Source organism: Grammomys surdaster, unplaced genomic scaffold (genome assembly GCF_004785775.1).
Source record: "Grammomys surdaster isolate TR1022 unplaced genomic scaffold, NIH_TR_1.0 125216, whole genome shotgun sequence".
Taxonomy (NCBI): Eukaryota; Metazoa; Chordata; class Mammalia; order Rodentia; family Muridae; genus Grammomys; species Grammomys surdaster.
The window spans coordinates 600,987-623,738 of record NW_021620106.1 but is presented as its reverse complement, the minus strand read 5'-3'; the positions used below and the strand labels follow the sequence as shown (position 1 = coordinate 623,738).

The following is a 22,752-nucleotide window of genomic DNA, read 5'->3' as shown; positions in this document are numbered from 1 at the left end:
AGATCAAAAGAGGATGAACTGTAGTGAGTGTGTTTGCAGAGTCAGCCTCTGGAAGGAGCAGAGGTGATAGCACCCAGCTCATGATGGAACCAGCAGGAAGCAGAAATTTGACTTACAGTTGGACTTAAGTGTGGGATACATGTCCAAAGCCTTGTGCACTGTTATCTGTTTAAGAGCGGGCTTCACTGTGTAGCCCAAGCTGGCCTCACACTCCCACCGATTCACGTGCATCTGCCCCTTCAGGACTAGGATTGCAAGTCTGTAAAATGAGCGCTTCATTAAGCTCCCAGCACAGGAACCAAGCAGTAGAACTGATGGGTTTTTGGAAATCCTACCTAATTCAGGTTTTGAATTTTACAAGGAAACAGACAGTTGGGTGGACAAGATGGGTCAATTGTGAAAAAGGCCTCATAACCTTGAGTTTGATCCCTGGAACCCACATGGCTGAAGAGAACCAACTCCTGAAAGTTAGTCTTTGACTTGTGAATGAGCTGTGGTGAGTGCACATACTTTAAATAGTGAGGGGAAAGCTCTCTCCAGGATGGGAGTGGGCCAGTGAGCAGAGAGGAGAGGCAGATACTTACAGGCAAGTGAGTGTGAATTCCATTCATTGTGAGAATGGGATGAGCTTCTGTGACAGCAGAATCCACCCTCCCTCCAAGGAGTGAATGCTTCACTCTTCATTTAACATTAAGGTGTTTGTTTTAAGAGAAAATTTGAGCAATTTTCTGGAATCATTGTTCTTCAATGGTTACAGCAGAGGATTGGCAAGTGAGCCTTGCCTATTTTAAAACAGTTTTTTGAGTGGGTGAATTTAGCAGGCTAGGCATAGAATGAGATAAATGGATGTGTGGGTACACATATATCTATATCAGTGAAAGCTGACATAATTACTGTCCTCTGTGCCTGAATTGGCACCATCCTGTATTTTAAATTATAGGGCTGAACAGAGTGCTAGCTAGCAGGAAATTATATGTACAGATTAACACACAGTGGCTGGCGTTCTTTCTCTTTTTTGTTCATTCTTTCCTTTTTACACCTGGTAAATAGATTTAGCACCCAACTGCTTGAGGAGAAAGGGGGATTGGGAAAAATAGAGAGCTTACCATGAATCCCGGGAACTTGCTGTGATGTCACTGTTCATCCGTGTAAACGTGGGTGGTGCAAAAGCTCCAAGAGTGAGTGGGGGAGCAGTGACAGAGGATGTCGCTTCCCGAGAAGCAGCCAGCCGTGCTCACTGCCGCTCTGACTGCTGCGTACAACCAGCTCTCTAAAGGCAAGCTTCCAGAGTGCAGAATGGACTCCCCAAAAGAAATCGGTCAGGATGGATTTGAATGGCAGAGGACAGAGGGTAAGCTGAATGAAATAGGGCTGAATGTCAGCATGGATGGGCAGCTGAAAGACAGGCTTGTGAAGAATTCCAGCTTCCTGGAACAGAATAAGCTCGGGTTTTTTGAGGGGAAGTTAGACAAAGAACTTAACATCGAAGAGCCTAACAAGGCATATCAAGCAACCTCCGGTCACCTTGAGAGCAGGTATGTGATTTCAGGAACCTGCCAGCCGTTGGAGGGGAACTTAGTCCACCAAAGGGCAGCTGAGTTCCACCTGGTACTCACAGAGGGGCAGGACAAAGCCTCCACAGTTGAGGGGAAGGTGGCAGGGAAGAGTGGACTAGAGATCAAGAGCCAGCCAGATCTCGATTTTCCTGCTAACACTCTCCCTCAGCATGGGGAGGAACAAGAAACCAGTGCTTGGAACCCCAACTTTTACTCAGTGACTCAGAGCCCACAAGTCTCAATGGCTGCAACTCCAGGAAAAGAGAAGAATGGCCTCGTCTCCAGCTGCTCGGTGATTGGGGTGACGAATGATAACTCTGGGCAGCTTAATAAGTCCCCGTTACTGGTGGCTATCACCCACCCAGACCCAACTAGTGAGCATTTGCCCACCACCAGCCCACCAATCACTATGGTGGAATTCACTCAGGAAAATTTGAATGCAGACTTTCACAGCCCAGGCCAGGATAAGGAGTTAGAGAAATGTTCTACTGAGGAGGGGCCCATGCTTGACCAAGTCCCCCAGCAGAAAAAGGCAATCCGAAGAGCACTATCTGAGTGTTGCCACCTCTCAGTGCCCCCAGCTGTGAATCTTGCAGATAAGTACCCTGAGCTGCCTACCCGAGAGGAGCTTCCTTCTGGCCTGCTGCCTCCCACCAGTAGCCCAGTGCCAAGCCCTATGCCCAGGAAGCTAGGGGTGCCTGCCATGAGGCGCTCCATGACAGTGGCTGAGGACCAGTCAGCTATCTGCAGATTGAGTGCTGGGGAACTGCCCAGCCTGTCTGCTTCTGAGGTACCTGCTCCTGTAACCTTCGAGGAACCAGTGGCCAAGGAGAGAGAAGAATTGATCCACTTCAGCAATGACAGCAACAGCTCTGGGAAGAAGGAACTGGGCATTGCTGGGCTGTATCTCCACAGTAAGCTGGAACAGATTCCCGAAGTAAGCAGCAAGGAAAAGGGGCAGGAAGATAATGGTGAGACAAGAGTTGATTCATGTCCCTTCATCTGCCAGGGAGGCGAGAAACAGTTGATGGCATTGGCAGGGAAGAAAGAAATTGAGGTCACTGCAACACAGAGCACTCCGTCGTTGCTGTGCAATGAGACCCCACGTGATGGTATGTTTCTAAATTTTGCCTCCACTGGGAACTGGCAGACAGTGAGGAAGAAGCCAAAGTGATAGATTACCGACAGGAGTGTCAGCAGCTTGTTACTCCTGGAGTCAGGGACTGCCTGGGGGAAGACTTCATTCCCTTGTTGGAAGCTTTCTGGGAGTGAGGCAGGAGAACAGAGTGAATCTGGCAGGGTCAAGCTTAATGCTTCACTGTGGATGCCAGGCTGGGTTGTTGATGGGTGGGGGCAGAAGTGGTGGACATTAAAAACTAGAGCTGCTTAACCTCATGCCACCCTCCCTAGCCCATCCCCCATCCTTCCACCCCTCTGATCCCATTGGTTTGAACCAAATGCTTCTTGAGCTCTGACCATCCCACTTCTGCTGATTGACTCACTGGCCTGTAAAATGAATCACTTTGAGTCACAGCAGGCTTATCAGTACTGCTCAGTTGCAGTTTGGATGGAAGCTGTTTTCCCTTCTGCTTTTGAGAAGGATTTACTTTTGTTAAAGTTAAAAGAAACCTGGCTGTTTAATATTCTCCCCATGTCCTTCGTGTTTGACTCTGTCATGCTTCTAGTCTTCTCTTCCTGTATGTGTTTTGAGGCTTTGTAGGGAAGAGGAGAAAGGAAATTAGGGAGAAGAGAGACTTTGGACCCATGGGTGGGTGAGCTCTGCCTGTTTCCTTGTGGCTGCCTTCTGGGCCCTCTCTTTGATGGCCTTTTCTTTCCTTCCCCATCTCCACCCCCTGCTGCTGCCATTGTTAGTGAACTAAAAAAAGCCGTTTTTTTTTCTCTGAGTCCACAAAGGACCATGATTCACCATGATGTTTATTAACAGGAATTTAAAACACAAATTTTATTATTATTTGTGGTTTTTTGTTTGGTTTTGGTTTTTTGAGTAGTCACTTTTGCTAGGACCCATTCTCAGTATTCTCTTGCGTACATTTTAATGAAATGTTATTTTAAATTTATAATTGGAGTGGGCATGTACTATGGTTTGTGTGCAGAATCCAGCCTTTCCTTCCTCTTTACATGAGTTCTGGGATTGAACTCTTGGTTTGTCAGGCTTGTGTGGCAAGCAGCCATCTCAGATGGGATAGGAGGGTGGCATGATGTTAAGCAGCTCTAGTTTTTAGTGCCCACCACTTCCGCCCCACCCATCGACAGCCCAGATAGCCAGCATCCACAGTGAAGCATTAATGGGGCACTAGCAGATTCTTTGTTTTTATTTTAAATGGACTAGGCAAGAAAGCTTGCTTCCTCTGTGGTCTCTTATGATGTAAGATTATAAGTGTTTGGGTGCCCTAGACCTCTCTCTGCAAACCTCTAGAAAGAAGTAGCAGGACTTAGAAAGTCCTCATGGATAGGATCCTCTGATCTTTCTGTCCACCCCGAGCACCCCATGATGGTCATGGAGAATTTGTACCATACACCCTCTAGGTGGTAGTGAGTAAAGACGTGTTACAAACGCTGTGCTGAGCGTCTTAACTGCTGACTACTATGTGTCCTGGCAATGACCGCAAATAACACAGCCCAAGGTCCAAGTGGGGAAGACTCCCCTGTTCCTAGTATAGGTAGGATGAACTGGAAGAGGTAGGACAACTATAGTTTCCAGCCTGATGATGAAGACTGAGACAGGAGGATGGCAAATTTGAAGCTAGCCTGGTTTACAGAATAAGTTTAAGTCTAGCTTGGACAGCTTAGTGATAAACAAACAAACAGGAAAAAGTACAAAGTGTAGGCTTTATATAATAACCAGAACATGCACTAGAAAAGCCTCCAGTGTACTAATGTGAGAGAATACAAATGCTATGTAAATGAATCCAAAAAGGACCAGAGCCTTTGTGGTTTCCACCAGCTGATAGTCCACTTCCATTGTCGGGAATGCTCCCCTCTAGCCCCCCGTAAGAAACTAACTCTATTTCTAACCATTAAAAAAAAGACAAAAACAAAAGAAAAAAAAAACCAAACAAACAAAAGCAAAAAGAAAAAAGGTTAAAAAAAAAAACTATCAAAAAGGGAAGAGGATGTATCTAGTGAAAGGATTTGTCCAGCATGATCCTGGGTTCAATCCCCAGTACTTCAAAAGGACAGCAAATCAAAAAGCTGTAATTATAAATTGACTTTGGTGACTATGCTGGTGCTTGCATTTAAGAAGGCAGGTGTAAGGTTACCCTGGTCTACAAGGCAAGTTCCAGTACAGCCAGGGCTATATGAAGAGACCCTGTCTCACAAAAATCAAAAACAGAGAGGAAAACAAAACAAGAAGCAAAATAGAAGAAATCAGTATGGCAAGTGGGTGAGGGGAGATTGTTGGAAATTGGAGCATAGTTTTCCATGCAGGTAGTACCAATACTGGAAGGAGTGTCAGAACAGCCTTAGGAAAGGATTAATATAATGAATTCTTTTTCAGACATTATTTTGTGAAACTCTGTCAACATTTGGTTCATATCCTCCAGTAGTGCCTAGTAAGGATACCCCTGGGGCAAAGAGGAGGTCCTCTGTGAAAAGTCACATCTGGATGGACAGCAACATTTCATGCTTACACCAACAGATGGAGATTCTACTGTTCACATACAAGTAATAAGACTTAATTGTCTGTGTTGTTTACCAAAAACCCTGTGCCAGTGAAAAATATTTAGTGTCAGCTAGAGCCAGTAAAAGCTAGTCTCATTTGATGAGAACTTTCTTTAGCTTCTACAGAAATATTGCTAAACTGATACAGTTGTTAAGTTTGTGTAATAGTTAAACTAAAACTGTGTTTTGAAACTAAGACTGCATATATCTCAGATACACACACACACACACAGAAAATGTTCTATATTAGAAAACCTCCTGTCAAGATAAGATTATATTGAGTCATCTTGTCCTGCCCATCCTGTGTAAGCATAACTCTATATTTCAGGCATAGTCTCTGTAGTATATAACAGTTTTGTTAAAGGAACCTGAAATTTTTCTTACAGAATAGTGCAGTGGATTTCAGTGAGATTTCTTATTTCTTCTGTACCCCTGGAGAGGCCTGCCACCTAGAATTTTAGCAAGTAGGCGGCAGCAATAACAGGATGAAAAGAGGGGTAGGTCAGTCTGTCAGCAGGCAAGGCCTCCCCACCTCAGTGTCTTCTTACAGATTTATTGTCTGACTTCCACATGTACATCTTGGTACCCCATGCCATATATGCACTAAATAAACAAATGGTGTTTTTTTTAAAGGACAGGAAGAAGGAGGCCTAGTTGTAAACTCAGTTTTCCTACCCATTGCCAGCATTGAGCAGTCTGTCTGTGGTGATAGAGCTTATGACACATCTACTCCACAGAAGCAGTTGTTGACCTGATTCACCCACAGTGGCAGCAATTTCAGGGATGCCCACCTATCCTCTGCCATCACCAGTAATAGAATTGTGGGCATCTATAAACTGCTTTTCTTGATAGTCTCGTTCTGCCTCTACCCAGAGGCAGGAAAGAAACCTACATAGTTTTGTTTTGTTTTGTTTTGTTTTGAGGAAAGACCAGGACGTGCATTCTCCTTCCCATTACCTAACTCCTACCATGTGATACCCAGTTTCCAGGGGACTGCTTTCAGTTCTTTCGAGCAGTACCAGCATGGATTGAGAGCCTCGGTAAGGCCAGAAGGACATAGTAGGTCAGCATTTATACTGCTAGGGCTCAAAATACTAAATTTCACTTGGATTACAGGCAGAATCTACAAGCTAAATATAAAAGGGTAATTTCTGCTATAGTACAATATTCAAATTTTAAAGCAGGCATCAAAAATTTGGCTTAACAAACAGCTACAATTTCTTTTTGAAGACAACAAAATGAGGGCCAAGTGAGATATCTGACTTAGAAGATAAAGGTACTTGCTGGCAACCTGAGTTCAATCCCTGGCACCCACATGGTAGGAGAGAGCCGAGGGCCGCAGGTGAGCCTGTGACTTCCACAGGCGGGTAGTGGCATACATGAGCGTATGCATTTGTATCCTACAACAAAAAAGGTCATAAATTATTTTTAAAAACCACTTTGCTGCATTTGTTTATCTATCTATCTATCTATCTATCTATCTATCTATCTATCTATCTGGTGGGGGAGGTAATCAGAGGACAACGTGAATGAATCTATTCTCCCCTTCTAGCATGTGCTTCCTGGGGATTATATTCAGGCTGTCAGGTGTAGGGGCTTGTGATTTCTTTTTAAGCCATCTTGCTGACCCCTAAAATGCTTTTAAATAAAAAAAGAAATGAAAACTTAGGATTCCCAGAAATAGAAGTTATTTTTTAAAAAACCAAATGTTAATTGTAGATGTTGTAAAAGACAGAAGCATCAAAAATAAGACCTTCTGTCAGCTTAGCAGTATATATCTGGTATCTATCCCAGGAGTCAGAGGTAGGAGCTTGCCTCCAGTTGATCCTGCTGAAACACAGTGAGTTCAAGGACAACCTGGCCTACAGAGTTGAACCCTTTTCTCATTAAAAATAAAACTCAAAACCCTAAAACAATAAAAATGGGATAGAACCATTGAATCAGAAATGTGATCAGCTCAGTACGTCCCATCCTTATGGGGATTAATGTGTCCCATCCTTAAGGGGATTAGTGAATCTGCCAAATGAGCAGAAAGAATTCAGTTCAATCATTTGAGTAATAGCAAAAAAATTAGAATAATTCTCAGAAGGACAAGGGGCAATAATGAACAACCCGAGCATCGCTATGACCTTCAGCCTCTCTGGAGGAGAGAGGATGCATGGCTCAGTGGCTGTGGGAAGGGATCATGATCAAGTATACCCAATTTGGCAAAAGACAGTAGCAAAAGTAGCCAGTAGTTGTAGTCACATGCTTTTAATTCTAGTAGGCAGAGGCAGTTAGATCTCTGTGAGTTCAAGTCCCTCCTGGTTTGCATAGTGTGTTCTAGAACAGCTAGGGCTACACAGAGAAACCCTGCCTCAAAAAAACAAGACAAAACAAAAACCAAAAAAAAAAAAAAGATTCAAGAAGCTGAACAAACCGGGCAGTGGTGGCGCACGCCTTTAGTCCCAGCACTTGGGAGGCAGAGGCAGGCGGATTCATGAGTTCGAGGCCAGCCTGGTCTACAGAGTGAGTTCCAGGCTATACCGAGAAACCCTGTCTTGAAAAACAAACAAACAAACAAACAAACAAACAAGAAACTGAACAAATACTAAATGTAGAAAGTTTCCAAACATCTCATAGCTAGGCTTCTTTTTTCAAACTTTTTTAACTTGAACTTTTATAAAAAGAAAGTTAATCTTGAAAGCAACAGAAAGGGACTCCTCGGAGAATGGTTGACTTTAAAAAAAAAAAAAACAGAAACTGGAGAACATTGCAGTAGCAGGTGTTTTCTTAGGACTGTGAACAAGAAATCAACCTTTTATGCTTGTGTGTTTGTGTGTAATACAGCTGTATATGACACGTTTGTAACACGATCCCCTGCCTTTGAAACAAGCTGCCTTACTGCCCTGAAGCTCGTCACTGCTGCTAGACTGCCTGGCCAGTCTCTACTTACTACACACTGGGGTTACAAGCAGGCATTTTCCCTCAGGTTCTGAGGATCAAACATAGGTCTCCATCTGCCTGCTTTACCTACTGAGCTATCTCTGCAGTCCCTAAAGTGGGGTGGGGGGTTGGGGGCTCAGAATATAGCTCAGCAGTACTGTATTTGCCTAAAATGTGCAAGCCATGGGTTCAGAAAATCAGAGTGGAGTGGAGTGGTACAAGGATCTTAAGTGGAAGTAAAAGTTCAGTATTCTGCACAAAGCAGTGGATTCCAAAAACGTTACCTTAGAATTTCAGATATTCCAAGGTATGAACTGTCAACTTTTTGTCTTTATTATTTTATTATACAAACGGTTTTACCTGTATGTCTGTGTATTCCATGGATCCCTTGGGACTGGATCTGTTCTCAACATGGGTGCTGAAAATCAAACCTAGGTCCTCTGGAAGTCAGTGTTCTTAAATTTGAGACAGGATCTCATATATCCCCAGGCTGGCTTCAATCTCAACTATGTAACTAACGCTAGCCTTGATCACTGGCTGCTACTACCTCTCCCCAAACTGGAATTATATGCCTATGTTTACCTATTCATATTTTCAAGACGTTAGCATTTCTATGACCTATTTTCATATCTTTTAACCTTTTTTGGGGTGAGGGGGTATTGTTGACCTTACAAGATTAACTGATACTGGGGCCTGGGTGTGGAGGCACAGGCCTCTAATCACAGCATTCGGGAGGTTGAGGGAGCAGGATCAGGAGTTGAAGACCAACAAAAGCCAGTCTTGAGGAAAAAAAAAAAGAGAGAGAGAGCAAGCCATAGGGGAGCATGTTGGTAGCATGTTGATGTAGCATCCCCAAGGCCTAGTTTTCACATCATCTTAGTGTAACAGTACAATTCTACAATGCTAGCACTTGAGAGGTAGAGACAGGAGACTCAAACCTCATCCTCCTCTATGTAGTGATTTCCAGGCAAAACCTGACTACATAAGATTCTGTCTTAAAACACCAGTAACCAAAAAGAGTTACTGGTTTTAAGGAGTTATTTATAGAATCTCTTTGTATTTGAGAACTTTTTGGGTTTGGCAGTTGTCTTTTGGCTTTAGGTATGCTTTTTGTGGTTATGGATTTTATGCCAGTCAGAAAATCTCCACATTAGGACTACACATTTGATAGTTGTCATAGTGTTGCTAGGCATAGCTTGTTGACATCAGAAGTACCTCTCCTCTGTGGAGAGGAGGTTTTCTGGCTTAGGCTGATGATTTTATTTTCCATGGCTCTTGGCCTTTTTGGAAATCTAGGTCACAGTTAGAATTGGAGCAGCTTAATCTCACATCCTCTGCAGCGTGGTTCTTTACAGAGAAAGGAAGTAAGGGGAGGTTATTGAACCATCTGGCTCTTGCCCCATCTCTCAGTAACCTTTATTCTAAGGGATAGACTATGACAGAAGTGGCTTTTGTCCCCTTTGTTTTCAAGGAGTTGGTGTTTGGGTGACAGAAGCTTTTTGTTGGTATCAAGGGAAGGGAACCCAAACTTTAAAGGCTGTTGTTTCCTTGCACTGATCATCAGGGTAAATCATCTGATTGCTTCACACAGTGACAAGTGCTCAGAGCTCTTAGAATTGGTGTGATCCCAGAGAAGACACATTCTCGGCAGCATAGCCCTTTGGGGTTCTTCAGAATGGAGCTCCTGTCATGGGTCTCTCGACGGAACCTTCTGTGTTTAAAGTGGTTGTAAATACATTTGCTTTGGATAATTCCCGTTGACTCTCCACCCTTTAGGAGTATCCCGGCAAGAAGAAGGAAAGGCTGCTGTAGTTGTGGCTGGAAATGACATCACTACCCCACCAAACAAGGAGCTACCACCAAGCCCAGAAAAGAAAGCAAAGGTAGGTGCTAGAGTGAATAATGGACATCCTTTTCTGTAATTTTTAAAAACCTTCTGCTGTTACTGCTTGAATCATGAATGCAGTGTCTTTTTTTCTGAGCTGTCATTTCTTTCTTCAAATTTAGATGCTCTTAGGAAATATATCCCGTATTCTCATTTGGCCTGTACCAAATTAATTCAAAATACTCTGCCTTTGCACTTAATATATATAGTATAGTATAATAGTATATCTGTGCAAAATGTTCATTAAATATTTGTTTGTTTTCTGTGCTAGAGATTGAACCTAGGACCTTGTACTTCCTAGCAAGTGCTCTACCACCGTACCTGTGGCTTTTTCAGACAGGGTCTTAATATGTCTACCATTGTCAATTTATAGATGACTTACCTTTCACTTACTAACAGCAAAAAGCAATTGTAGGCTTATCCTGAAGTCTGTTTGTGAAAAATGAAGGTTTCTTAGACAGACCATGGCTTCAGAAACTTCCTCTTGTACTTGGTACACACATAGGTACCACATTTTAGGGTATAGTTATGCTGTCTTGTCAAGACATAGGTAGGAAAAGTAGGATGTGATGCTTATACCTTTAGTCTCAGCAATTTGGCAGCTGAGGCTAGAGGACCATGAGTTGTATGCCAGCCTGGGTGACATAACAGGATCCTAAGAAAGAAAGAAAAAGCCAATCAGTAATGATTTAATCATTTGCTGATGGCTTTCTAGAATTCTTACAGGTATCAAAAGTTATTATGAAAATAAATAGTTTAAAAATCAAACTATTGGAATTTGTGGTGCTGTGATTAAGAAAGCATTTCCACAGACATGGGGATGTAGTTCAATATTATAACATGTGGTTAGCATGCCTAAGATCCTGTGTCTAAGAATAAAGAGAATTACTGTATCTTAAACTTCATCTTGGTATCACTTTAGTGTTTACTGAGCTCAGAAGAAAGGAATGCTAATTTTCAGTTGCATCAATCCTCATTGCTTATAATTTTACTTTGAATTATTCAATTTATACATTTTTTTTATTTGTTTTTATTTTTGTCTATGTTTGATGTTCTTTAAAAATTTTAAATTAAAAATTAAACAACCATCAACCTAAAGCCTTTGGCCACCACTCAACCTGCAAAGACTTCAACATCGAAAGCCAAAACACAGCCCACTTCTCTCCCTAAGCAACCAGCTCCCACCACCTCTGGTGGGTTGAATAAAAAACCCATGAGCCTCGCTTCAGGCTCAGTGCCAGCTGCCCCACACAAACGCCCTGCTGCTGCCACTGCTACTGCCAGGCCTTCCACCCTACCTGCAAGAGACGTGAAGCCAAAGGTAAGTGGACACCCATGCACTGGGCCCGGAAAAGATTCCCCTTCAGTTTCAGGTCAATAGACAGGCTCTTATTGCTGCAGACGATGAGCTGATAGAACTTGGAAAGGGCAGGGAAGGTCAGTGATGCTTTGCAAGTCCATGTGGGTGCTCAGAGGTGCGAGCATAGCACTTGAAATCCTTTTATTCTTTTCCCCTGTTGTCTGCCCTGGTCAGAAGCAATATTCCATCTACTTTCACTCTTTCTCTTTGTCTTAACTGTTCCTTACACTTCACCTGTTCCTATACCTTAAGCAGTTTCCTGTGTTCCATGTACTAATAAGATATTGTTGCGATGGGATGTGCCCCTTACTTCAAATTCAATTATTTGTCTTTCTCTTTAATCATCTTGCAGAATAAAGTTTTTTTTATTACTTAGCAACATGCAGACTCCTCCGGCTGAACTCATAGGTTCCGGGATCATGTGACAACTTACTTTGATTTCAGCCTTGGGCAGCTTCTTCTCACTGGGTTCCTTGTGATGGCCATCTTTCCAGTTCACATTCAGAGCTTCCATGCTCTTGCTTCCATGATAGCTCCTGGAAGAAGGGAGGGTGCAGGCCATGGCTGCCTTCCTCAAGCTTTTGTTTTATTTGAGAAGGCCTTTGGTAGCTTTAAATTCTTGATGGGAAACACTATCTTGTTCCCATGACTCTTGTTCCCATGATAACCTGCATGTTGTTCTACGTTAATCTTGTAAAGTAAACCTAGGGATCATAGCCTTAACTGAAACCCTGTTGAAGAAACTCTATCATGGAATAGAAATGATGATGTCTTACAAATATTGTTAGTTGTATCTTTTAAATCTGGGCACACTTAATTAAGCTCAGTCAAATTTCATTCTTAAATAAAGTCCATGCTAATGAGTGACAGGTAGGGTTTGAGCCTATGTCTGTCTCCATTTGTAATGCCTGGCCCCCTACAACACTGCTTTTTGCTATGTGGTCTTTCAGCAGCAGTTCATAGGCAGCTGGCTTAAAGATGTGGCATATATAAGCACAGTTGGGCATATATTTTAATTAATCAAGTCCAGCATGCAGAAGGATTATGAATTCAAGGCTAGTTTGAACTATATGACCTGAAGGAGTGACCAGCATTGAAAATGTCTTTGTTCTTGTCCTTCAAAACGACGGCTGAACACTTTTGGCTTTTATTTTTTTTAAAGAATTATTTATGAGTACACAGAGTACTTCAGATACTCCAGAAGATGGCACCAGATCTCATTCCAGATGGTTGTGAGCCACCATGTGGTTGCTGGGAATTGAACTCAGGACTTCTGGAAGAGCAGTCAGTGCTCTTAACCTCTGAGCCATCTCTCCAGCCCCACTTTTCTTTCTCTGCATAGCTCTGGCTGTCCTAGAACTTGTTTTATAGACCAGGCTGGCCTTGAACTCAGAGAGGCACCTGCCTCTGCCTTCCATGTGCTAGGTTTAAAAGATGTGAGCCACCACTGCCTGGCTCATGAAAACATTTTAAGAGAATGGTTCACTGAAGTCTTCTTAGGCCACTTCTGCCCTTAAAGTGATAGATTTATAGAAGCAAACAGTTAGGGAGTCTGTTCAGAACAGGATATGGGAATCAACAGATTAACTGTGGCTAAAAGGGTTCTTTGTCCCAGAAAATTCCTGCTGTCTCATCTCACAGCCTTGAGTGATTTCGAACACAAGTCACTCTTATTGTTTGATTATTACTACTCCTACTAGCAAAATAAGAGTCTACTACATTGTTCTGAATCATAGTCATAGTTTGATTTGATCCTCAAAACGTTTTGTGACAGGCTCTTACCCTCTGGGGCCAACACTAACCTGCACCTCTTGTTACCCCTTTCCATTTCCAGCCAGTTACGGACACTAAGATTACTGAAAAGCGGACCTCACCATCCAAACCTTCATCTGCCCCACCCCTCAGACCTGGACCTAAAACCACCTCAACCATTTCAAAAGCCACATCTCCCTCAACGCTTGCTTCCACTGGACCAAGTAGTAGAAGTCCAGCTACGACTCTGCCTAAGAGGCCCACCAGTGAGTATTACATAGTCTGCCTTCCCATGGGAACCAGCAGGAAGAGAGTAAGGCTTTCCCTTTGCTTCTGGCTGTAACACTGACAGTGTAGTGACTTCTTCATACAACAACCCTCAGTGTTCTAGAGCTTGCACAATGAAAGCCAAGCAAGCCCTGGGTTTAACAAGCCTGCATCTCTGAGTGAGCTAGAAGCTGTGTATATTCAGAAAAACCTTCACAAAGGTGACTCCTATGAATTGTCAGATGACTTAGTTAACCCTTCATTATTGACTCCATAGATCCCAGCAACCTAATGTTTGTCAGTCCAACTCAATGGCAAAACACTTGCAGTGCATGCAGGGTTCTAGTCTCACGCATGAGAGGGAGAGGAGAGGAGAGAGAGAATGTAATTTCATTCCGTAGGCGTATTTAGTAAGCTGTTCTGTGACCAAGCGGAAGTCATCATCAGGACTGATGAGAGCAGGGTGCGGTGCCTGCCTTATGTACTGTGCACATCTCCATATCCTAGAAACAAGCACAGTCACCAGGTCAACATGGACGTTTGGTAATGGTCAGATGTGTGATGAATCTCAGCAGATGTCTTGTTAAATATACTGATTTGTTTGTGCAGCCACCAAGACTGAGGGAAAACCTGCTGATGTCAAAAGGATGACTGCTAAGTCTGCCACAGGTAATGCCTAAGTCACCTGATGGGAAACCTAGTGACTCTCCTGTCCTTCCCCAGCTCTAAGACTCCCTCTCCTTCTCCCTATCAAATCCTGCTATTATCATTTCTTTGCAGCTGACTTGAGTCGCTCAAAGACCACCTCTGCCAGTTCTGTGAAGAGAAACACCACTCCCACTGGGGCAGCACCCCCAGCAGGGATGACTTCCACTCGAGTCAAGCCTATGTCTGCACCTTGCCGGTCTTCTGTGGACAAGAAGCCCACTTCCACTAAGCCTAGCCCCTCTGCTCCCAGGGTGAGCCGCCTGGCCACAACCGTTTCTGCCCCTGATCTGAAGAGTGTTCGCTCCAAGGTTGGCTCTACAGAAAACATCAAGCATCAGCCAGGAGGAGGCCGGGTGAGTCAGTGAGCTTGGGGATCTTAGCATTCTGGCTTCTGCTGTTTCTCTGCCACATACAGTCACCTAGATCATTTCGTTCAGCAACAGGGACTTTCAGTCGGGGCTCTTGGCACTGCAGTGTCAGGGACAGCCTGGGCTGGTTTCTGTTCTTTATCTTCCCATAAGGTTCAGTGTGTTGGGACTTAGGTTTACATTTTTCTTTGAGAGGTAGAAAGAGTCTTCTATTTTATAAAAACTCTAGAAAGTTGGATGTGTGGTTCCTCAGAGCACTTGGAAGACAGACCAACAGAATCATTATGAATTTGAAGCCATGGCTGCAGGGGATAGAGAGTATGGAGAGAAAGCTTCAGAAACTATGAGGGTAAGAGACACTGGACATGAGCCCCATTTATTCGTGGTTCTTACCAGACACCTTTAATTTCTCCATCCCTTGATGTGAGAGGAGTCTGTCCAAATAAGAACTAGGGTCCCTCTGGTGAACAATGTGCTGTGAAATGAACCACATACCGTTTTATGTTTCATGTATTAGCAGCTCTTGGGAACCCAGGATGTAGAAAAAATGGTAGCACAGTTCACCTGAGACTTCAGCTATTCTGTCAGCATCCAGAGTAGGATACTTAAATTGCATTAATCCAAAGTTGTTAAAATTGAATAGGGGGCCTGGAGAGATGACAGTAGTTAAGAGCCCAGGCTTGGTTCCCAGAATCTACATGTGTGGCTTACCACCCTTTGTATGTAAGTTGTGTTCAAGAGAGCCTTGTGCCAGCTTCTAGTCTTCGTGGGCACCAGGCATGCACATGTTATGTATATGCAAAACATTCATACATACAACATTTTAAACAGTATCTTAAAGAAATTGAATAGGCACAAAAATGCAGCAGCATCATGGTTCATTTGGAAGTTGTTAATGACAAACTGGGATCATTGTGGGAAAAGGGCATGAGGGCTGCTTTGGCTGTGACACAGGCAGCCCAGTGTCTGGGCTGAGCCCCGGGTGATCTTATGCTTCTCTTCACTCTTCCTGTCTTTCATGCTGCAAAAACTAGGCTCTAAATAACTTGGACTAGTGTTGGGTTATTTTATTGTCTATTGCGATGTACCTGATGACATCATGCTTACATCACCAGTGACTGTGACCGTGTTCTGGACACTAATTTAAAATGACAGTCTCACATGCGCTCACATAGAAACCATGGATTTGGTCTTAGCCTTTGGACTGTTTCTCCACAAATGCATGATCTTTTCTGTGTTTCAGTTCTGGCCTGTGGTTCTCTCTGTGCCCCTTGCTCAGGGATCTCTGCGGATCTAGGAGTGTGCTGTCCTAGGGCCGGGGTGAACGCTGCTTTCTGCCTGGCATCCTGGCCTTGCTTTTGTCTTTTCCTACCTTCTTCCTTCCTTGGCATCTGGGCTCTCATCTTGGTTTGAAACTTGCCCCCTCCTCCCCTTTATCTCCATCCAGGCCAAAGTAGAGAGAAAAACAGAGGCAGCTACCACAGCTGGAAAGCCTGAACCTAATGCAGTCACTAAAGCAGCTGGCTCCATTGCGAGTGCACAGAAACCGCCTGCTGGGAAAGTGAGTTTTATTTAGGGTTACCTCTCTGAGGTAAAATGGGAACATCCTTCTTCTAGCCTGAGTCATTTCCCCTTCTATTCTACTTTGTTCCTCTTCTTAACTAGTTCCTACTTCTTCCTGTGTTCCTTTCTCTAGTTAATGACTCAGCCATCAGATAGTTTTTATATCAACTCTGAAAGCTAACCAAATTGTGAACTCATAGCCCATTGAAGACTTAAATCAGCCAGATGAAGGGAACTTGAAACTGTCAGACACTTCCTTGACATTTCAAACTCATCTAGTATGCAGACAAATACATCCCAGGCTCTTCTTTAGAAGTCAGGGCAGTGGCAGTACCCAGAGCCCTGTCTCCTGACTGTAAAGTTGCTGCTAGGTCTAGAGACAGATGTGCCTGTCTAGCTAAAAGTGATCCAGTGTTAATTAAAGGCATGAAAAAGTCAAGACCTAAAGGAGCATGGTATGGTAAGGTACTCAGGTTCCTCAGTGTAAGTTCTAGGTTCTGTTGGCAACACAGCCCATTTCATTTGCAATGAGCCTCTACTTGAGGGAGGGAGGGACCTTTCTGGGACCTTTCTTCTTGAGAGCTAAAACCTCTGTGTTACTCTTTGCGGGGCTAGGGTGTTGCAGTGCAGCCTGGCTGTGCTCTCCTGACTTGTGCATCACTGTAGTGCCGTTTTGGTCTGTCTCTTTGTTCACACTACTGTATACCTAGAGGATTCAGAGAGGCAGAAAACCAGATATGCTTGCTACAATCCTAGCAGAGCTAAGGGTGCGACAGAAGGATGAGGAATCTGAAGCCTGCTTAGAGTATACAGCAAGCAAGTCCCTGGAGAGCCTTATCTACATAGTGAGACCTTGTTTCAAACACACACAAATGAAGCCTGGCCTCCTGTCCGTGTTTCTGAAACAGATGGGTGAGGAGTCAGTGCTGCTGCGGCTGTCGCCTGTGCTCCCCCTGGTGTCGTGTTCAGGATTATGTGACCATTTGCCTTTTTACATGGACAATGTGTCTTCCTTCCTGTTGTTATCAGATCTGTGCTGTTAGCCAGCTGCCCAACAATTCTTAGAGCAGCCTTTGTTTCTGGGGATGAGTCTGGCTGAAACTGTTCCAGGCTCCATTGGGGAACTGGTTCAGAGCATCAGTATCCTTGCTGAGAAAAGCTAGAGTCCAGCTTTCAGGGAAGAGTCTCAACAAGGTGTCCACCATATTTGGGTGGGCAGGAGGTGCCTGATGCTGTATGAGTCTTAGAAACTACAGTGCAGCCCCCAAGAGCAGTGAGGCAGCCGCATAGCACTGTGCAGCCTGCTTCTCTGTCTTGTGTTATTCCCTTTCTTGCTTTCACATTTCTTTTCCTGTGTTTTTTTAACCCCTGTTCTAATAAGTGGAGACAGAAGTTGAAGTTACTCTTTGTTGACCATTGTGATCACATGTGGACTCACTGTGTGCTCTATGTCGGTTCTAACTAGCCCTCTCCCTTTGTGTCCCCCCCCCCTCTCTTTCTATTCTCTAACACTCCAGGTCCAGATAGTCTCCAAAAAAGTGAGCTACAGTCATATTCAATCCAAGTGTGGTTCCAAGGACAATATTAAGCATGTCCCTGGAGGTGGCAATGTAAGTATGAGCTCTGGCCAGTTGTCATATGAGGCATAATCCCCATGGGAAACCCAGGGTGGAGTTGGTGGGGCGGGAGGATGTGGGAAGATGATATAGAGTACCTTCCCTAATGTGACAGGATGACAGTGACCTGGGTTGGTCCCTGACCAGGAAGCAGCCCTGCCATCTGAAGGAAATGATGATGCCTATAGTTATTTTTGAGGGTGTTCTGATGACCCCCTAAAAAACAGCTCGTGATACTCTGGTAGTCTCATCACTCTGTGTGAGAGGCTTTGTGTTTTTCTCTTAGTCAGAGACTTGCTCTGAGGGCTTGGAATTGCTGGGGATGCATAGACTTGACTTTGTGCCTGAGCAGCCACCGGGTGAATCCCAGTCCTGAGACAGGTGCCCAAATCCTCCAAGGCTGCACTTGGATCGTTGTCGTTGTAAGATTGGTATTAGCCATCATTGCAGCCCCCCACCCCTGCTTCTCTCTGATGCTTCCTTTGTGTTCACTTCTCTTTCTGCTCCCCTTTCTATGTCTTCCCCTTTTAGTCCCTTTTCTCTGTTCCATGTAAACATCCTCCTTGTTGTCCTGCTCGTGCTGTTCTGGGTTAGCTCTTTACGTATATTGGAGATGCTGGTCTAGGGAAAACAGTGCATTCAGTGGCCGTTTCCCACTTGATCTTGTGATGGTGCCCAGGCAGAGCTGCACAGTGGACCCACATATGGCCCCTGCTCTCACCTCCCATTCAAGAGAGACTGGCCCATTTTCTTCATTGTACTTGGTTCCTCCTTACTGTCCTGGGGGTTGGGGGTGGCGGTGGGGACTCTGCTTTTCCTTCTCCATTTCACTCTGCACCCGTGCTCCAAATTCTCCAGCCATTCTTTCCTGGGTCTGCAGACACCCTCTGACATTTTATTTTGAAGAGTCCAGCCAAGAATGTTCTTTCCTCCAGTCAACCCCCTGCTTGTACATCTTTCCTAGTTAAAACTGGCTATGGATCTTTTGTTGGTTTGTTGTTGTTGTTGTTGTTTGTTTTGAGACAGGCTTTCTGTGTTTAGTTCTAATTGTCCTGGAATTTACTCTGTAGACCAGGTTGGCCTTGAACTCAGAGATCAGCTTGTCTACCTCCCAAGTTCTGGGAATAAAGATATGTGCCACCACCACCAGGCCCACTCTGGCTCTTCATGGCAGGGAGGTAGTGTGCCTGGTCAGTCGGTGGCTGCCACACCTTAGCAGCTTAAGGTGAGACTGGCTGCAGTGAGTGGGATTTTGAAAGACAGTTGACAGCCTCTGAGACCAGGGCAGACACTGATCTTTGTAGCTTTTCTCTGCTTCTTGGCTTGGGTAGGAATGTGAGTAAACAGAAATTCTAAGAGAATTGGGTTATTTCTGTATGTGACAAAGTTTTATTGTTTTGAAGTTTCAGAGTGTGTATCTTAAAGAGCTTGCCTAGCATTCATGGGGCCATATGTTCAATCCCCAGCATGGAATCAACCAGGGGTTGTGACGCATGCCCATAATTCTAATCTAATACTCAGGAGGTGGATACAGTAGAATTCTAAGTTTGTGGACCTGTTTCCAAAAAAAAAAGTAATTATCCATTGTTCTGTGTAGTGTATAGTCTGTGCTATATAATCTGCTGTGATCTTTCAATGCTGCCTACTCATGATTTCAACGAGGTCACTTTAAGGGTGAATGTAGTTTTTAGAAGGCTCTCTGGAAAGGAAATGAGAAAAGTACATAGAGGTGTTTTCAGGTTGGAAGGTTGAGAGCAAGCAGCATGTGGACACAGATGAAATGGAAGGCATGTTTCCTCTGTAGCTTATGTCAGTCTCTATAGTGCTTCCATAGGATACTCACTCTGCTGAAAGAAGCAAGCTTGACGCAGTGGACAGCGCTTTCCACACAAGTATGTGGGCCAGGCCTTAGATCCCTAATCCCCATAGAAAAAAGCCAGGCAACCTTAAAAGCCCACCTGTAGTCCTAGCAAGGACAAGCTGGCAGTCTGTCTTAGTCAGTGAGCTCCAAGTTCTGGAAACACCTTGCCTAAATCACACACATGTTAACCCACACATGAGCAAGTATGTATTCACACATGTATATCACACTCATGTACATGTGCAAGAAACAAGCACTGGTTCCACCATGCAGGCTAGACAGTCCAGACACACATGCTGCACTGACCACTGGGATACTAGGCTGTGAACAGCAACCACTCGTTGCTCCCCAAATGCTCCCAAGATGCACACCCAAAGAATATTGAAGTTCCTTGTCTGTTATCTGTTTCAGCTGCTTTTGTAGCTGGTCCCAACGTAAACTTTTTATATAGCTTGGGTTCTGTTCTCCCTGTAAGACCTGCCGGCAGCTTGTTTCAGCTGCATGTATTAGTGTAAGATGTCATGGACCATCTTACACAGACCGTGTGAAAACGCATAGTTAGACCAGGGTACAGTGACAGCTGTTAAGTTCCAGGACAGCCAGGGCTACATAGGAAGACCCTGTCTCAAGTCATAATTAAATAAAATCTACAAATCAAAAAAGATAAATGTGTGGTTTTGCTGGCTGTCAGGCTTTCTGTGGAGAGGGGGAACCCAGAGGAAGGAAACCCATATCCTAGGCCAGGGGAAAAAAACGGAGTACACATACCTCCAGCAGCCAACCAAGGAGGCCTTGTTAAGCAAGCAGACTAAGAATACCTTGAAATATAATAGATGGGTGCATATTAGTATTGACTTATATGGTCTGTTCTCTTTACTCTTTTTTTTTTTTTGGTTTTTTGAGACAGGGTTTCTCTGTGTAGCCCTGGCTGTCCTGGAACTCACTCTGTAGACCAGGCTGGCCTCGAACTCAGAAATCCACCTGCCTCTGCCTCCCAAGTGCTGGGATTAAAGGCATGTGCCACCACCACCCAGCTGTTTTTCTGTACTTGGCAAGGTTTAAACAGTTGGATTGTTGTTGTTGTTTTTATGTTGTTTGGTTTTGGTTGAATGATCTGCATGGGGGGGTGGTCTACAGATAGGCAGGTAGGTGACAGGACTCATGCCACAACACATGTATAGAGGTCAGTAGACAGCCTTGATGAAGATCCTCCAACTTGTTTGACACAAGGTCTTTTGTTTTTATTTGCTTCCTGCCCCAAACAACTGGGGGGCTCCCGAGGATTCTCTTATCTCTGCCTCTCTTCCCTCTGTGTGACTTATGGGATTACAGGTGCTGCTGCTCTGAATCTATGTGATATCTGAAGATTTCAACCATGCATTGTATGGCAAGCACTTTTACCTTTAGAGCTATCTTCCTAGTTCCTGTTCTATGGAATGTTAATTTTGCTGTTGGTAACCTGTATTTTCATTTCATATTCCTTTGTCCTGCAGTTGTCTTTAAGTTGGTTTAAGTTTACATGTTAGCACATATTTGGCATGACTTTCACAGGTAATATCTTCTTTCCTTCAGGCAGTAGTCATGTGTGCACTGTCAGGAGATTGCCAGCAACCCTTTGGTGTGGGGCATGAGTTTAATGTGTCTTTTAATCAGAGTGTTCCCTTATTAATTAGCTTTTTCTTTCGTTGAGGTGATAAAGTTAGGAGATAAAGAAAGGGAGGCCTTGAGTGTAACTTCACGTTTTGGAAAGAGCTCAGCCTCAGACTGACAGAATGGCCTCTGTTAGCTTTCATCAGGCAATCTCAGGGATGGAAAGGCACCTCTGCTTCAGTGTACGTTGGTGGACTAGTTCACGGAACATGTACTTACTGAGGTTCCCAGGATTAAGTATACCCTGAAGCCAGACAATCACCTTAAACCAAGTGTTCGAGGCCATAAGCTGTATCTTTATCAAAGAAAAACAAAACATACAGCTTTGGATGGCACAGAGTTAATGTAGATAGAGCTGCCTCTGGCTCCTGGAGTGCTGGGATTAAAGCCGTGTGCCACCATGATATACATGATCTTGTCAGGCAGTTCAGTCTCTTCATGATCCTCTAAACAGACTTAGTATCTATACATGAAAGCCTACAGGAAGCTTGAAGAAAGCTAATTGTGTATGATCAAAACAGACTTCTGGGCACAGGGTCTAGGGCTGTACAGAGCTCCTCTTCTGACTGTTTGAAAAGAGGTAGTTAGTGTTCACGGTAAAGTACATATCTTCCACAGCTAGAAAGCACATCTAAAAGTTAATGTGAAAAATCCCCACATGCCCTATTCATGGGACTTGCCTGTTATCCCAGCACTCTAGAGGCTAAGGTACACATGAGCAAGGGTGAACTTGTCTCAAAACAAAATGCATGTTGCTAGCTGATGATACTGCTGTTTTATTGCATTACTTGTATGTATAAAATGTGCCAAGTGGAGCTGGATAGATGGCTTGGTGGTTATTTGATTCTCCGTGCCCACATGACATCTCAAAGGCATGCGCATGCGGCTCTGGTTTCAGTGGATCTCACTCCTCTATGGGTCCCAGATATGCAAGTGGTGCACAGACATAGCATTCAGGCAAAATATTCAAATGCTACCAGTAAAAATGTATCTAAGATTTAATGTTCCAAGAATTAAAATTGATAACTTTATTCTATCTCAGGGCTGAGTGGTAGCCATGAGGTAGATGTTATAAGGCACAGGACAGGTCATCTTGTGGCCCTTTTGTGCATTCTGTTTTCCTTCGAGACTGATTGTGTCATGGGGAAGGGAGTCCAAAGCCACACACATGGCTGTGTGGTTGCCTGGGGGTGTGCATTGAAAAGCACTTGGAAAGCTGGGCGGTGGACTCTGTATAGCCAGGACTATACAGAGAAACCCTGTCTCGAAAAGAAAGAAAGAAAGAAAGAAAGAAAGAAAGAAAGAAAGAAAGAAAGAAAGAAAGAAAGAAAGAAAGAAAAGCACTGGGAAGAAATTCTCTAAGTGTTAGTTTAGCTTTTTCTGTGTAAGGATTGATAGGTGAGCTTTTGAGAGGGTTGTTGTCTGTACCCCGCACAGTGGAGCAGCTCTGCAGGGTGGAAGGAAAAGCTGCGGCTGGGGTTGAGGTCAGAGGTAAAGAGCCACAGCAGGGCATGGGCTCTGAAAGCACTTTAGGGGTGGCCTTGGCCTTGAACGGCC

General features: G+C 44.1%; 1 protein-coding gene across 6 annotated transcripts in view; it reads left to right on the top strand.

Moving 5' to 3' along the window:
* Map4 (microtubule associated protein 4) overlaps positions 1-22,752 on the top strand; it is a 146,575-nt gene that overhangs the window by 117,486 nt on the left and 6,337 nt on the right. For 2 of the 6 annotated variants that reach the window (XM_028785364.1, XM_028785362.1), the window contains exons 9-15: positions 9,942-10,048; positions 11,150-11,371; positions 13,245-13,428; positions 14,039-14,098; positions 14,210-14,490; positions 15,953-16,066; positions 17,586-17,678. In XM_028785364.1, the coding sequence (XP_028641197.1) occupies positions 9,942-10,048; positions 11,150-11,371; positions 13,245-13,428; positions 14,039-14,098; positions 14,210-14,490; positions 15,953-16,066; positions 17,586-17,678 (1,061 nt within the window). Of the gene's footprint in view, positions 1-1,155; positions 2,669-9,941; positions 10,049-11,149; positions 11,372-13,244; positions 13,429-14,038; positions 14,099-14,209; positions 14,491-15,952; positions 16,067-17,585; positions 17,679-22,752 lie in introns of those variants that run through there. The other 4 variants (XM_028785367.1, XM_028785365.1, XM_028785368.1 and 1 more) reach the window with 4 other exon arrangements.